General features: G+C 38.8%; 1 protein-coding gene across 7 annotated transcripts in view; it reads left to right on the plus strand.

The window, feature by feature from the left end:
* LOC143027757 (RNA-binding protein 5-like) overlaps positions 1 to 15,029 on the plus strand; it is an 87,798-nt gene extending 72,769 nt beyond the window's left edge. For all 7 annotated transcript variants that reach the window (XM_076189281.1, XM_076189278.1, XM_076189277.1 and 4 more), the window contains 2 exons: positions 13,778 to 13,934; positions 14,096 to 15,029. In XM_076189281.1, the coding sequence (XP_076045396.1) occupies positions 13,778 to 13,934; positions 14,096 to 14,422 (484 nt within the window). In that variant the 3' untranslated portion in view covers positions 14,423 to 15,029. The remainder of the gene's footprint in view (positions 1 to 13,777; positions 13,935 to 14,095) is intronic.
* The last annotated feature ends 1,226 nt before the right edge of the window (positions 15,030 to 16,255 follow it).

Genomic DNA, 16,255 nt, shown 5'->3' on the forward strand with positions numbered 1-16,255 from the left:
AACTACACCCAAAGACCTTTATTACGCACAGATACTCTCTTCTCTTCCTCCACAACCACCAAATACCAGCCTCCGGAAACATATTCATAATCATATCACTCACCGCTCCATTAACACACTGAAAGACAACACACTGCTGCATGCCAGACCCCCTGATATCCACCCTTCTGAATCCTCTCTCCCACGAAAGGACAGAGTCCACTTGGCCAGACTGCGATGCGGTCACCACCCAGCACTTCTAAGCTACCAGAAGAGGCTGGACGACCGTGTTGTGAACAGCTGCCCAGGATGTAACACTTCACCCCATACCATACAACACATAATGGAAGACTGCATTATACACAATCATGCACGCAAACAACACAACATACACTCTATAAAGGATTTGTGGGAAAACCCAGTTTCGGCTGTGGCCTTCCTTGGGGAGACGGGACTGCTCGGACAGACAGTCTAGGGAACGACAACAACAACAACAACAACACATAATGGAAGACTGCATTATACACAATCATGCACGCAAACAACACAACATACACTCTATAAAGGATTTGTGGGAAAACCCAGTTTCGGCTGTGGCCTTCCTTGGGGAGACGGGACTGCTCGGACAGACAGTCTAGGGAACAACAACAACAACAACAACAACAACAACAAGCACAGTAGCAAAAATATGTGAAAAAGTTATCAGAAACAAATGGATCAAACAATTGGAAGAGAATAAGATATTAAACCCTAAACAATTTGGATTTAGAAGTGGGAGATCGTGTACCACAAACTTAATGTGCTTTTACTCGAGATTAATTAAGATAATACAAGAAAGAGATGGTTGGGCAGATTGCACCTTCTTGGACTTGCAGAAGGCTTTTGACAAAGTACCACATAAAAAGTTAATAAGAAAAATTGAAATAATAGGAGTAATACAAGGTAAGCTACTGGAATGGATGAAGGATTTCTTAAATGGGAGAAAAATGAGTGGTACTTTGAGACAAAAATTCGAACTGTGAAGATGTGATAAGTGGTGTCCCGCAAGGCTCTGTATTGGGTCCTTTAATGTCTGCCATATATAAAAGTGATATGGATGAGGGAGTGAATTGTTAAATGAACTTCTTTGCTGATGATGCCTAATTTACTCAAGAGAGAACAGAAGAAGATTGCAGATCGCTACAAGAAGACCTGGACAAAATATGGGAATGAAGTCAGAGGTGTGAAGTGAACTTTAACATTAAGAAATGCAGTATAATGGAATTTGGAAAAAGCAAATATAGATTATTGGGTCAATATAAAATTGGTAACAAGGAAATAAAAAACGTTGATTCAGAAAGGGACCTGGGAGTGATTATCTCCAGTGACTTGACACCTGATAAACATGTCAATGAATTATTTGGAGGGACTTTTAACTTAAGATCAATGAAAGTGGCCTTCGACTACATGGATGAAGAAATGGTAAAGAAAATAGTGGTTGCACTAACAAGACCTAAACTAGAATATGCTGCAGCACTATGGGCACCTAGCACAAAGGGGAAAAAAAAAAAAAAAAAAAAAAAAAATAGAAAGAATTCAAAGAGCAGTGACAAAAATGGCACCTACACTATGAAATTTGACATCTGAACAAAGATTGGAGAAATTACATCTATCAACACTAGAACAGAAGAGAAAGAGGTGATTTGTTGACCATTTACAGAATTATGAAAGGGATGGAAATTCTTGAACAGACAACTTATTAAAATAGGAGAAAAGAGAAACGAGTACACGAAAAGCTAAAGAAGGGCAGTTACAGAAGAGATTTGAAAAACAATAGCTTCCCACATAGAGTGGTTGATGTCTGGAACAAACTAAACGGAGAAACAGTGAGTACCAAAACTATACAAGATTTTAAGAATGAACTGGATGCAGAGAGTTATGAAAATGGGTCACCAAGAGCATAGCTCTCATCCTGTAAAATACAACTAGGTAAATACATATACCAAAGGCTTTTTCCCCCTTTACAAAGGAGGTAGCCAAAAAACAAAGGCATAGAAACCACTCCCACCTATTCCATTCCCTACATACTCTACTCCCCGCAACCCTCTTCCCTCCCTCTTATCTTGGCACCTCCTGGATGACGAGTCATCCCTGCATCTTGTCCACTGCCCTGGGTCAAAAGCAGTGCCACAAGACACAGCACTGCGACTGTCCCTCCGTTAAGCTGTCCACCCACCCTTTTGTTATGGTCCTGTACCATTTCTCTGAATATTCATTTCCTGTTTTTGCCTAACCCTGTGGTGGGGGAAAAGAATTCTGCCACCAATTCTCACTTGAGTCGTTGGAGATGACAAAAAACGGGATGGGGATAGGATTAGGAATCCTGCTACCTGTAGCCCCAAAGGGGACATACCTAAAAAAGTATATGTATGTACAATAGTAAAATAGCCACAACATAAATACATACATATACCAAGGCTTTTTCCCCCTTACAAGGGAGGTAGCCAAAAAGGAAAAGGCATAAGCATAAAATTATTTCCACCCACTCCATCCCTGAATACACTCCACACCCCTCCACCCTCCCTCTTATCTTGTAAGGGGGAAAAAGCAGTTTGTATATGCATGTTCATTTATGTTTTTTTTTTTTTTTTTTTTTTTTTTAACATAAATGGACATGCATATACAAACTGCTTTTTCCCCCTTACAAGGGAGGTAGCCAAAAAACAAATACAGTACCTCCCACAGTGTCTTTCTGTCCACCCTTACATAAACCTTTTCCAAATTGAAAGGCCCAAAAAACATCCTTACCATTTCCTAAAGCTTTCTCGCATATCTGCCTTGCTACACAAATCTGATCCATGCAATCCCTACCTGTCCAAAACCCTCACTGTTTCTCACCAATCCCTCTCTTCCCCTCCTAATCCTTTAAATCAAAACCCTCCCATAAGCCTTCCCAACTACATTTAACCCCTTCCATACGGTGCCGCACATGTAGGCGTCATGGGGAGCGAGTGTATTCGCGAGGCTGCCATATCGGCGTCTTGATTATATTTATTGTAGTCGCCCCTCCATAATGACATTCTTTCTAATTCTTTTGTAATCGCATTTTCTATGGTTATCAAAATTCACGGGTGAAGAGAGAACGATCGATATAAGCGGTGACTATATTTTATGATGCGAGTATTATTACGACACGTCGTACGGCTGGCATTGGCTGCTGCCACCGAGATCTAAGTCCATGACGCCTACGTGTGCGGCACCGTATGGAAGGGGTTAAGCACTTTAATATGACACAAATTCTCACATGCAGCATCGGCTGCGAAATGTACAATTCATCATACTAATGCATTATAAAATATAAAGTCACATCTGTAGGGTACAAATGTACAATTCATCATACAAATGTACAATTCATCATACTAATGCATTATAAAATATAAAGTCACATCTGTAGGGTACAATTCATCTGTAGGGTACAATTCATCATACTAATGCATTATAAAATATAAAGTCACATCTGTAGGGTGCAGGGATGACCCGTCATCTAGGAGGTGCTAAGATGGGAGGGAGGGTGGAGGGGTGTGGAGTGTTTTCGGGGATGAAATGGGTGGGAATGTTTTTGTGCCTTGTCCTTTTTGGCTACCCCCCTGGTAAGGGGGAAAAAAGCCTTGGTATATGTATATATGTATACATCTGTATTACTCATTCTCTTTTACTCTGAGTAATAAGAAACAGAAAATGTGGTCAAACCAGTTCACAGAATCTGGGGTAACTCGTGTACAAATACAAAAAATATATAATCAAGATGCTGATGCCAGTATCCTTGTGGACCTACTCGTACCTCATGACACCTATGTGGGCATCATCTTATCAAAGTGGTTAACAAACTGATCCCTCTGAAACTAATACACTCACACTTGTTCCTATTCCCTTGTAAAGTGGTACTGTACAGGCAGCCCTCTGCCACCCTACTCTCTTTTAGTCAAACATTAAATAAACTCTCCAGCCAATCCACCATCACCATACCTCCCTTTTTGAGACACTGCATGACACCCACCCATTCCAGGTGCCTTACCTGCTCTCATTTTGATAACTGCTTTCACCTCATCTTTCCATATGTCTCCTCCATTTTCCTCATTCATCACTTTCATTTTCTTAGCATTTCCCACTGCAACTACTTTCCCTCCCTATCTTCCTTCACATTTAGCAACTCCCTAAAATACTCTGCCCATTTTCCTCTTACTGCAGTCTTTCATTATCATCTTTCCATCTGCATCTTCTACATTTTCTTTTCTACTTGATTCACCTTTTCCTCTTAATTTTTTTCCAAAACATCTTTTTATTTAAAAAATTTGTCGTATTTGTACCCCATTTCTCATCTGCTCTCCTCTTTGCCTCTTTTATTTTATGCTTTACTTTTCTTTTCACATCTCATATGATTCTCTCGTTCTATTTTGTAACCATTCTGTGAATGTTTGCTTGTTCTCTTCTACAACCTTCTTTGCTTCCTCATCCCACCACTCGCTACCTTCCCTTCTATTTCCTCCTGTCCTCCTTGTTCCACACACCAATTTTGCACACCTTGATTAAGCACACGAGCAGCGATCGAAGGTCGTCTCAAGAATATGCTCCAGACTGCTATTTAGTGATTTGCCGATGAAATATTTTAGAACCAACCAACTCCCGCCTGGTTGTTTACATAAAACAGGAAGGGAGTTACATTGTGGCCAACAATATAGTCTTTGTATCTTTATTCATTTATTCTTTTATTCATGATAAGTGACAATGTAAGAAAAACGAAGTATTTAAGGGAAAAGAACCTACAAAAAGATGTCTAGCATAAGTATAATTGAGTCTCCACTTGGAAGAGAAGGTAAGGGGAAGATGGGCAGAATATTTTAGGGAGTTGCTAAATGTGAAGGAGGATAGGGAAGGAAAGATAGCTGCAGTGGGAAATGCGAAGAAAATGAGAGTGATGAGTGAGGAGAATGGAGGAGAAATAAGGAAGGATGAGGTGAAGGCAGTTGTTAAGATGATGAAAGCAGGTAAGGCACCTGGTCTGGATGGATGCCATGCAGAATGTCTGAAAAAGGGAGGTACAGTGATGGTGGACTGGTTGGTGAGGTTATTTAAATGTTTGCCGGAGGACTGGAGGAGTGCCTGTATAGTTCCTAATTACAAGGGAAAAGTGTGAATGTAGTAGTTTCAGAGGAATTAGCTTGTTAAGTGTAGTTGGGAAGGCTTATGTGAGGATCTTGATTGAGAGGATTAGGAGAGGAACAGAAGGAGTAATTGGTGAGGAACAGTGTGGATTTAGGACAGGTAGAGGTTGTGTGGATCAGATTTTTGTGGTAAGACAGATATGTGAGAAAGCTATAGGAAAGGGGAAGGATGGTTTTTTGGTTTTTATGGATCTGGAAAAGGCTTATGATAGGGTAGACAGGCACTGTGGGAGGTTCTGCAGATATACGGGATAGGAGGAAAGCTTCTAGGAGCTGTCCAGAGTTTTTATGAGAGTAGAAGAGCTTGTGTCAGGATTGGAAATGGAGAGAGTGAGTGGTTCGAGGTAAAGGTGGGACTTCGTCAAGGATGTGTTATGTCACCCTGGCTGTTCAACTTATATATGGATGGGGTGGTGCGAGAGGTAAATGCAAGGGTAGTGGGTCAGGGATTGGAGATGGTTAAAGAAAATGGAGAAAAGTGGGAGGTGAGCCAGCTGTTGTTTGTGGACGACACTGCTCATGTGGCAGGATCGGAGGAGGGATTGAAGAAGTTGGTGGCAGAGTTTGGGAGACTATGTGATAGAAGAAAGCTAAAGATAAATGTGGTAAAAGTAAGGTGATGAGATGTACAAGGGGTGAAAATGGCAGTAGACTGGAAGTGAGCATTAAGGGAGAGCAACTGGATAGTTTTAGATACTTGGGTGCAAATGTGGCAGGAAAAGGTGGAGGTAGAATGTAGATTGAGAAAAGCGAATAAATGCCTTGGTGGATTAAAAAGTGTAATGAGGAATAGACATTTGGGAATGGATGCTAAGAGGAGACTGTATGAAGGAGTGATTTTGCCAACAGCACTGTATGGAGCAGAAACATGGAACATAAGAGAAGAAGAGAGAAGGAGTTTGTGTTTGAGATGAGGTGTCTGAGAAGTATGATGGGGGTTACTAGGCTAGATAGAGTGAGAAATGAGGAGGTGAGGAGGAGAACAGGGGTGGAAAAGGAGCTGTGAGATAGGGTTGATGAAAGAATATTAGGATGGTTTGGACACATGGAAAGAATGAGTGAAGAAAGACTAGTAAAAGAGGTATGGAAGGCAGATGTGGAGGGAGTGAACATGAGGGGACGTCCTAGGATGAGGTGGATGGATGGGGTGATGGGGGCTTTTGTGAAGAGGGGAATGTCTTTTGAGGAAGGACGGGAGAGGACAGAAGACAGGGGTGAATGGAAATTGGTTGTATATGGATGATGTTGTGATTGCATGAGGTGGAATGGGGGCGGGGATTGGGGGTGAGGTAGTATGTGTGAGCAAAAGTTGACGCAGCCCGAAGGGATTTCTCCCCGTCTTCTCCTTTTATGCAATGGGGGGACGGAGAGGGGGGGTCGCCGATTTAATGAAGCGGCCTTGCTGTGGATGTGCTGTGTCTTGTGACACTGCTTCTGACCCAGGGCAGTGGACAAGGTGCAGGGATGACCTGTCATCCAGGAAGTGCTCAGATAAGAGGGAGGGTGGAGGGGTGAGGAGTGTATTCAGGGATGGAATGGGTGGAAATGATTTTATGCCTTTCCCTTCTTGGCTACCTCCTTTGTAAGGGGGAAAAAGCCTTGGTATATGTATGTATGTACTTGGAGTTGTACAAAAAGAAAAATAAAGCTTGCTTGAATGAGGCCCCAAAGACATACTTAAAGTTTGATAGAAATGTCTTCTTGGGATTTAACAGGGACAATAGCAATATGCATACAGGGGTATGTAAGGAAAGAGAACCTAGGTTTAAAAATATAATAAGAAATAGGGAAATCAATGAATTAATAGATGAAATAATTGAACTTAAAAGTGCAGGGTGCAGGGATGACCCGTCATCCAGGAGGTGCTCAGATGAGAGGGAGGGTGGGAGGGGTGTGGAGTGTATTTAGGGATGAAATGGGTGGGAGTGTTTTTATGCCTTTCTCTTTTTGGCTACCTCCCTTGTAAGGGGGAAAAAGCCTTGGTATATGTATGTATGTAAAAGTGAATGCAAAAGTATATACAAAGAAGTAGCCCTATTAAGAAAGGCCAATGAAGAAAATAACAGGGAAATAGATGAGTTAAAAATGGAACTGAATAGGATAAAGGGAGAAAATAAAAGATTGAAAAATGAAGATATGAATAGGAATGAGGCATCAAAGAAACGGATGAAGGATCAAATACGGGCAGTGACTGAGAAAGTGGAAGAAAAGATCAAAGAAAATGACTTCCAAGAAATAAAGAAACAGTGGAGAGTGAAACAGGAAAGTCAAGAATTATATTTTTTAGAAATAGTGGAACAGCAGGTCATGGAGAATTCCAAGGAAATGGTAATCCAAGTGATTAAGGAGAAAGGTAATTTGGTTAGGGATACAGTGGACAAAAAAAGATGCATTGTAATATGTGGTATTAAAGAAAAGTATCATGTTCCTAAGTATCAGAGAGAAAAAGAAGAAAAAGAGATTGCTAAAGAAATTCTGAGATTCAAGAGGAGGGTCAAACTTTAGATTAAGAAGTCAAAGAAATTTATAGAATAGGTAGATACTCTAAAGAAAAACAATATAGGCCATGAAAAGTAAAACTTAGATCACAAATGACTGCAGAGAAAGTACTATTTAGAACAGCAAAATTAGCAAGCAGTGAACAACACAAAAATGTATTGATAAAAAAAGAAATGAGTGATAAAGAAAAAGAAAAGTATCTTAGAAATGAAGCAGATGAAAAAGAAAAAAAACCCGACTTTTTTTCTTCTTTTTTTATGTGCTGGACCTGTGGCTGAGAAAATGGTATATCAGGAAAAAGGAAACAAAATAGAAAAAGACAAGAAAAAATTAAAATTAGGCTATGCTGACATAGAAAAAATGGACATAATGGGAATAGTAGAAACTAAATTAAAAGATAATCTAGCTCCAATTACTGTGGGACAAGGTCTATACAACTGTTGGATGAAGAATAGAAAGGAAAAACAAGGAGGGGAGTACTATTTCTGACCAGGAAAGACTTAAATGTGACAAAGTTAACAGAAGGAAAAAACAATGTAGAATCAATTATGATAAAAGTAGAAAGCAACCACATAAAAATAGAATATTTGTAGTTGTGTATGTACCCCCTAAAACACAGTCCTGAACAGAACACAATCATTCCAAATTGTTGGGAGATATAATGTAAGAACTGACTGGTTTACTGAAAGAAAGGAAATACAGTAATTATGGGTGATTTTAACTTGAGAAATATGTTGGGAAGAAATGACGGTAAGGGTTGGAGAAGACATATGGGGCAGCATGCTACTCGATATGACCATTGAATACACAATGACTCAGTGGATAGAGGAGAATACCAGATATAGAAATAATGAACCTTCGAGACGGGATTTAACCCCGCTCAGGTAAAGCTTTTTTGGGGAAACACCTCAGGTAAAGCGGGGACTGACAGACCCCAAAAGAAAGGGAAAAAAAAAAGATAATAATGATAATCAATTTCTTCCATTTCCATGCTTGAAAGTGACTATAATTGGTAGAAATATTTTTTAATGGAAATTACAGAAAAAATTGTGAAAAATAAGGTATTGCTGAATTTAGAGGGTACTTGACTGAAAACAGGAAACGTGAAGTGGTTGGTCATAATCGTTTTGTAGAGACCAATGTCCCAACTATTTTTAAGGAAAAACAGAGCCACAACAAATGAATAATAAATGTTAAAAAAAAAAAAAAAAAAATCTGAAAAAATCTGAGGTAATTATTTTGACTTTGACAGGCCTTAACCACTTCGCTATGGGCCAAAATCTTGCGGGCAGCATTAGCTGCCAGACGTATGATGTTTCGTAATAATACTCGCATCATAAAAAATAGTCACCGCTTATATCGATCGTTCTCTCTTTCACCCGTGAATTTTGATAACCATAGAAAATGTGATGAAGACAGTTTAGAGAGTATGTCATTATGCAGGGGCAACCACAATAAATTTAATCAAGACGCCGATATGGCAGCCTCGCGTATCCACTTGCTTCTCATGCCGCCTACGTAGGCGGCACCGTATGGAAGGGGTTAAATACAAAAAAATTCTTCCCCTGCGTTTAGTGACATAGAAATCAAAACATAGGTACTTTAACTTATCTCCTTTCATTTACATGCTTGAAAGTGACTATAATTGTTAGAAATATTTTTAAATGAATATTACAAAAAAATTATGAAAAATAAGGTATTGCTGACTTCATCAATCTCACTTTCATCACTAGTCACACATTACCATATCATCACCTGTGCCTGACATTATTGTATGTCTCTGAATACAGTTTTTTCTATCTGATAATTATTGCCTGGAAAATACAAAAAATATATATACACCAAGAAAGAAACATCATCTCGGTACTAACTATAAATATCCTTTGTCATCACTTGAAATGATGTCTTTTCCATTATTCAGTTCATTAAACGACAATGAAAATTAAATCAAACAACGAAACATTTACCTGGAATAACGACAAACAGAAAAAAAAATGAAATGATAATGAACATGAAACTATGATTCCCCAGTCAACACAATTACAATGCATTCAAATAATACCATCACCATCGAAAACAAAATTAAAACAAAGCTAAATGAAATTCAGCTTATCAGTCATAAAAAAAATGATAAAAATAGAAGAAATCATTATTTACCTATAAGTTTAAATGATAAAACATTTATATGCCATAAAAAAAAAAACTTGGGTAAAGTGGGGTCTGACAAACCCCACGCTACCCACACCTAAGGTAAAGTAGGGTCTGACAGGCCCAAAAGCTCTATAAAGCTTATATAGAGCAAGATTCAGGAATGACCCTATCACCCCCTTAAACTACTCCACTTGTCAAGAAGGTATATGGGAGAACATATCTATTTGTAATATATTAGTACTATATTAAAAGTAAAAAACAAAAAAGCATGGGGTCTGACCCCACTTTACCTAAGTCGGGTTAATACATCGGAACCTGAAATTGTAGACAGAATAGATTACAAAACACCAATAGGAAAGAGTGACCATGTATTAATATAATTCAAATTAAATGAGCAAATAGACCTAAGAAGAAAAGAGAAACCTAGAATAGGAAGACCAATGTACAACAAAATGAATTTTGAAAATCTTGAAAAATTCTTTCATAATGCAAACTGGGAAAAATTCCTAAAGGAAGAAATAAGGATGGAAGAGAAATGGAATATTCTAAAACAAATTTATAATGAGGGTATGAACAAATATGTACCACAAAAGTAAGAAAGAGCATACATAAAGAACTGGTACAACAAATAATGTAGTGAAGCTAAGGATAGAGACAAAGCCTGGAACAAATGGGGGCGGGGGAAACAAGCAAATGGCAAACGTACATCAAACTAAGAAACGATTGTGTAAAAATACACAGAGAAGAAAAAAGAAATAATAGAAAAAAGCAAGGAACAACCTAAACTATTTTACAGATATGTGAATAGTAAACTAGAAAACAAACAAGAAATAAAAAATGTGCCAAAGAAGTCATGAATATACAGAGGAACAAGAAATGACAGAAATTATGAGCAATCATTTCAAATCGGTATTCACAATTGAGAACTGGCCTAACTGAGGGAATAGAGACAACCCCCCCATGAAGGAAATAACTGTAACAAAGAAGGAAATCAGCAACCAAATAAAAAACAATGATGTCGGGAAATCGCATGGTCCAGATGGAATTCCAAATTGGATACTGAAAGAATGCGTAGAGGAGATAAGATGAAATGTACAATATAATCAAATGAACCAAATAAAAAACATTGATGTCAGGAAATCGCATGGTCCAGATGGAATTCCAAATTGGATACTGAAAGAATGTGTAGAGGAGTTAACAGATAAAATGTACAATATAATCAAATGCTCGCTCAAAGAAGGAAAGGTACCACAAAACTGGAAAAATGCAAATATTGTACCAATATATAAAAGAGGAAACAAGGAAAATCCAACTAACTACAGACCTGTCTCCCTAACAAGCACAGTAGCAAAAATTTGTGAAAAAGTGATCAAAAGTAGATGGGTTAAACACCTGGAAGAAAAAACTATACTGAACCCAAATCAATTTGGATTTAGACAAGGAAGATCATATACAACAAACCTGATCTGCTTCTGTTCGAGACTAATAGATATAATACAAATGAGGGATGATGGGCAGACTGTGCCTATCTAGACCTACAAGAAGCATTTGATAAGATACCACGCAAGAAATTAACTAGAAAAATAGAATCAATAGGTGGCATCGGAGGTAAATTATTAGAATGGATGGAGGACTTCCTGACTGGGAGAAAAATGAGGTGTAGTAATTAGAGACAAATACTCGAAGTGGGAAGAAATGATAAGTGGTGTCCCACAGGAGTTGGTACTGGCTCCAATCATGTTTGCCATATATATAAATGATATGGATGAAGGAGTTATATGAATTTCTTCCCAGATAACGCAAAAATACTAAAGCAAGACCAGAGGAAGACTGTGATTCATTACAATCAGTCCTGGACAAAATCTGGAAATGGACTCAAAAGTGAGAAGTGAACTTCAATATCAAGAAATGTAGTATAATGGAGTTTGGAAAAAGTAAAAACAGAATTTAAAAAAAATTATATCCTTGGTGAAGAAGAAATCGAAAAAATTAACCCGGAAAGAGACCTTGGCATTTGACTATTTGGATGAAGAAATGATATTAGTTACATTGATTAGATCAAAACTAGAATATGCAGCTACACTATGGACACCCAGTACTAAAAAGAATATAAATTAGAAATAATACAGAGAGCAACGACAAAGTTGGCACCAGCTCTTTCCAAATTAACATACAAACAAAGATTATCCAAATTGGAACTACCAACATTGGAGCAGAGAAGAGTAAAGGTGATCTACTGACTATAGAATCATGAAAGGAATGGAAATCCTTGATGGGAATGATTTACTAAAAAATGACAATGGAAAAACAAGGTCATGAAAAGAAACTCAAAAAGGATAACTATAGAAGAGATCTGAAAAAAGAAAGAAAAAAATTATATGATGATATGGTTTACCGTCACAAACTCCCCCCTATCAGAAGGCTAGGACGATGCCCTTTACAGAGGACTTTGTAGCGTGGAATTTAACGAACCATGCCCTTAGTTCAACTTAGTTCAATTAGATAAATAAATAAAAAAAATAAAATAGCTTCCCACATAGTGATATCATAAATAACAGTGTTTAAGAAACAGTGTGTGCAAATACTATTAAAGATTTTAAGATTTTTTTTTATACAAAGACGGGCCACCACGAGCGTAGCTCCCTTCCTGTATAATACAACTAGGTAAAGAAGGAGAAGAGGAAGAAGAAAAAACGTATAGCAATGTACATCAATTTATATGAAAATCTAAATACATTTATGTTGCATGAATGAGTACTTGAACAGTTGTTTGAGGTGAGACTGGTGCTCGATAACTTTGGTAGGGAAATCTGGTAGTGTGGAAACATAGATATGTTGGTGTTTCGTAGTGGAGAAAAAGGAGAGAGCTTATGTAGATTCGTACTTAACTTTAGATGTCTGAAATAATTTGGAAAAAAATTCAAGCTTGCACTTCGTGTGGAGATTGCCAGTTCATGGGTTCAGTACTTGAAAATTGTGTAGTGCAATCACAGAGGTCCAAAGGACTTGTTTAGTGAAATCATAATTGATGAATATAGAAAAAATAATATGTAGGTTCGGATGAACCATTGGCTTCTGTTTCTTTTCTTGTCTTCTCTCTGCTTTCAGTTTTCTTTGTCTCTCTGTATCTGTCTATAGTTGCTCTCTGCCCAGCCTTATATAGCCTGGGAAAAGGTGATTACTTTTCCTAGATATTGATACATACCTAAACAAGGTAGTTCAGCCACCTTCAACCAATGGGAAAGGAGAACGTACTTTCACGCCAAGTTATATAACATTATCTGACCTTGGTATCATTTGTCAGAGCATCTTCTAAGTGTGCCCCAACAGACAAGTATTGTGCAATGGTTTACTTTATAACATATGTAAAAAAAAATTGTTTAACAAGTGACAATAACACCATTAATGATATACAACACACCATATTCATGCAAGGTGTGCATTAAAAATACAAATTGGATACTTTATTCATGCAATGGCATAACACTACAACCACAGGATTTTATTTATGCTGAGGATGTGACAGTATGTATACATCCAAAGGATCTTTCTCCTTTATAAGGGGTGGCTTAGTCAAGATAACACCCACCCTTGACCCATCCAACAACTATTTGTTCCTTCTGTCTTAGCTCATTGTGGTTGACAGGTTTTCTTTGTATCCTGCTCACTGCTCATGTCAGAAGCAATGCAGCATAACACATCACCTTCAGATCAGGGGCCAACAGCTCAAGTTGGTTCCCCTCACTACATCATTACATGGCAATCTTCCCTTTATATCTACAAAATAATTTATACAGGAAGAAGCCCCTAATGGCTGTTTTTCAATTTCCTATCCATTCACAAATCTCCACTTTTTTTTTTTTTTTTCTTCTCTGTTCGATAGTAGAGATGATTGTTCGTTATTCACAGTATGGTTAACCTAATATGATATGCATTTACTATTTCAGACATGTACAATTATCAGATTTGCATAAGAAGAATCTGGAGGGAATGCGTAAGTCGAAGGAGGGCCCCAACCTAGCAGGCTTGCAGTACCGTGACCGTGCTAAGGAAAGAAGGCAGAAGTATGGAGAGCCTGAAGTTCCTCCCCCCAATAGACTCAAGGTAATGCAGAGACACTGGTGCTAGCTGGCATAGTGATGTAGTTCATGATGATGGAGGGTGGAAGCTGCTGCCATAGTGATGTAGCTGGGTCTGTGTGTGGCATCATCGAGGGGTGCAATGTGCTATAGGGTGCAGCATAATGTGGTCGTTGTCCCTGTCAGGAGAAGTACATGGCGGCAAGGGAGGAAGCCTCGTCCACCACCTATGAGGAGCCCACCAAGAAGGGGATAGGCAGCGACAACATTGGCAACAAACTCCTTAAGAAGATGGGCTGGAGTGATGGACAGGGCCTGGGCAAAGCCAACCAGGGCCGCACCTCCATCATCGAGACAGAGCGGCGGGTGGCCACAGCTGGGTTAGGAATGCAGGGCAGTACCTATAGTGTGGTGGGTGACAGCTACAAGGAATGCGTCAAGAAGATGATGTTCCACCGCTATCAAGAGCTTGATGCACTAGAGAAGGAAGCTGCCAAAAATGGTAGTGTTTAAGAAAAGTGGCAAGGCCCCCCGCCATTGCTTCAGTTTCCGTGAGTCAATATCTTGGCATGCCCATATGTAGCAGCAGTGGTGCCAATGGCTCAGTGCTGGAACTTTGAGCATTTCAAGTAAATTAACCTGGTTCCTGGTTGGAATGCTGAAACGTTTGCCACATTACTCCTATGTCTCAAGGTGTCTTAAATGAGGCATTTACTGTGATAATTAAGTGATAAGGTTTCCTTTGTTTTGTCTTTAAACTTGACCAAATGTTATATTTTGTCTGCATCTGCAAAGATCTTCTTCCATGTCATAATGAAGTAAACACAAATTGTATTTATGCAATGACCAGTTTTATTTAGGCAGCAGCAGAAATTGACACTCCATATTTGTACAAGCTTTGACTCTAGTTTGTGTTTAATGTTGAGCAGCACAGGTGTGATGTAATTTCCCCATGGAAACCATTATTCTCAACCCAGCTGACTGCACAGTTACTTAGTCCAATGTTGTCACAGTGTGCTGGTTCTCTGCTGATATTGTGCAGTACTAGAATGATAATTTGAACAAAAAAAAAAATTGTGTAAATACTGTAGTGAATAAGACTTTTGCAGATTAAAGAACATTTATGGCTTTGATTTCGTATCCTTTTGAAGTGTCTTTTTAGTGGACCTACACATATTCTAACACAAAATTATGTAGAAAGAATTATTTTGGCATAAAATTATGAATCTTTACTTCTCCCTTCCTTTCTAACTTCTCTTTCTCCTGTCCTCCTCCTCCTCCTCACCTTCTCCTTTTCCTTCACATTCTTTTCCACTCGCCCACTCAACCAGCGATGCACATACAATTTGTATGAGTGGTGTGAGTATTGTAGCACAGGATGAGAGATGATAATTTCTTTTTCAATAGGTATAGGAAAACAAGTACAACTGATGTAGGAAACACTTCATCAGGATTATTATTTTTTATGTATATATATGATATATATTTGCATACATCTTGTTGCATTACCTCTGACCTGGGTAATGGATGGAATACACAAGGGTCTAAGAGAAAAGGGAAGCATTTGGGAGGGGAATGGGTGAGGATGGGTGCATGCATTGGCTGGCTGCTTGCCTGATAAGGGGGGCTCTGGCCAAGTTGTCCTGACCCCCTGAGGAATGCCATGGCTGGAACAGGGTTTCCCCTTTTGGATGTGTTTTGTTGGCAGCCATAGTTGTGTAGAATGCAGTCGTCCACAATGTGTTGAATAGTATGAGTGAAGTGTTACATCCTGGACAGATATTCACAATGCCTTCATCTATTTGCCCCCGGCAATTTAGAAGGGCTGGATTGCAGCCTGGCCAAGTGGACTCTGTTCTCTTGGGGGAGAGAGGATTCAGAGGGATGTCAAGGTCGGCATGCAGTAGTGTATTGTCATTCTATAGAGTGAGAAGCCATCGGTATATAGAATAGATGTGTGCATATCCATATCATTCTTACTGGCCAAGTGAGTTAGAGCATAGATGAGGATAGGAGACAGTTCAAATCCTGCCAAGCAAGCGAGTACTTAGTAAGGGGACACTCCATGAAATTACCTTCTTCTAAAGGTCTTCTGTAAGGAGGCACTATCCTGGTCTCAGAGGTAGGGAGTGGGTGATACTAAGCAGAGTCAAATATGCATGTTTGTATACGTGTGTGTGTGTTTACCTAGTTGTATTTTACGGGAAGAGAGGTATGCTCGTAGCGACCCGCTTTTGTATCTTGCAAGATCAAGTTTGTTCTTAAATTCTTGTATGTGTTTGCATACACAATTTTTTTGTCCAATTTGTTCCATATGTCTATCACTCTTTGTAGGAAGCTGTTCTT

Source organism: Oratosquilla oratoria, chromosome 8, assembly GCF_046742065.1.
Source record: "Oratosquilla oratoria isolate Oo_2021 chromosome 8, ASM4674206v1, whole genome shotgun sequence".
In the NCBI taxonomy this organism is placed as follows: domain Eukaryota; kingdom Metazoa; phylum Arthropoda; class Malacostraca; order Stomatopoda; family Squillidae; genus Oratosquilla; species Oratosquilla oratoria.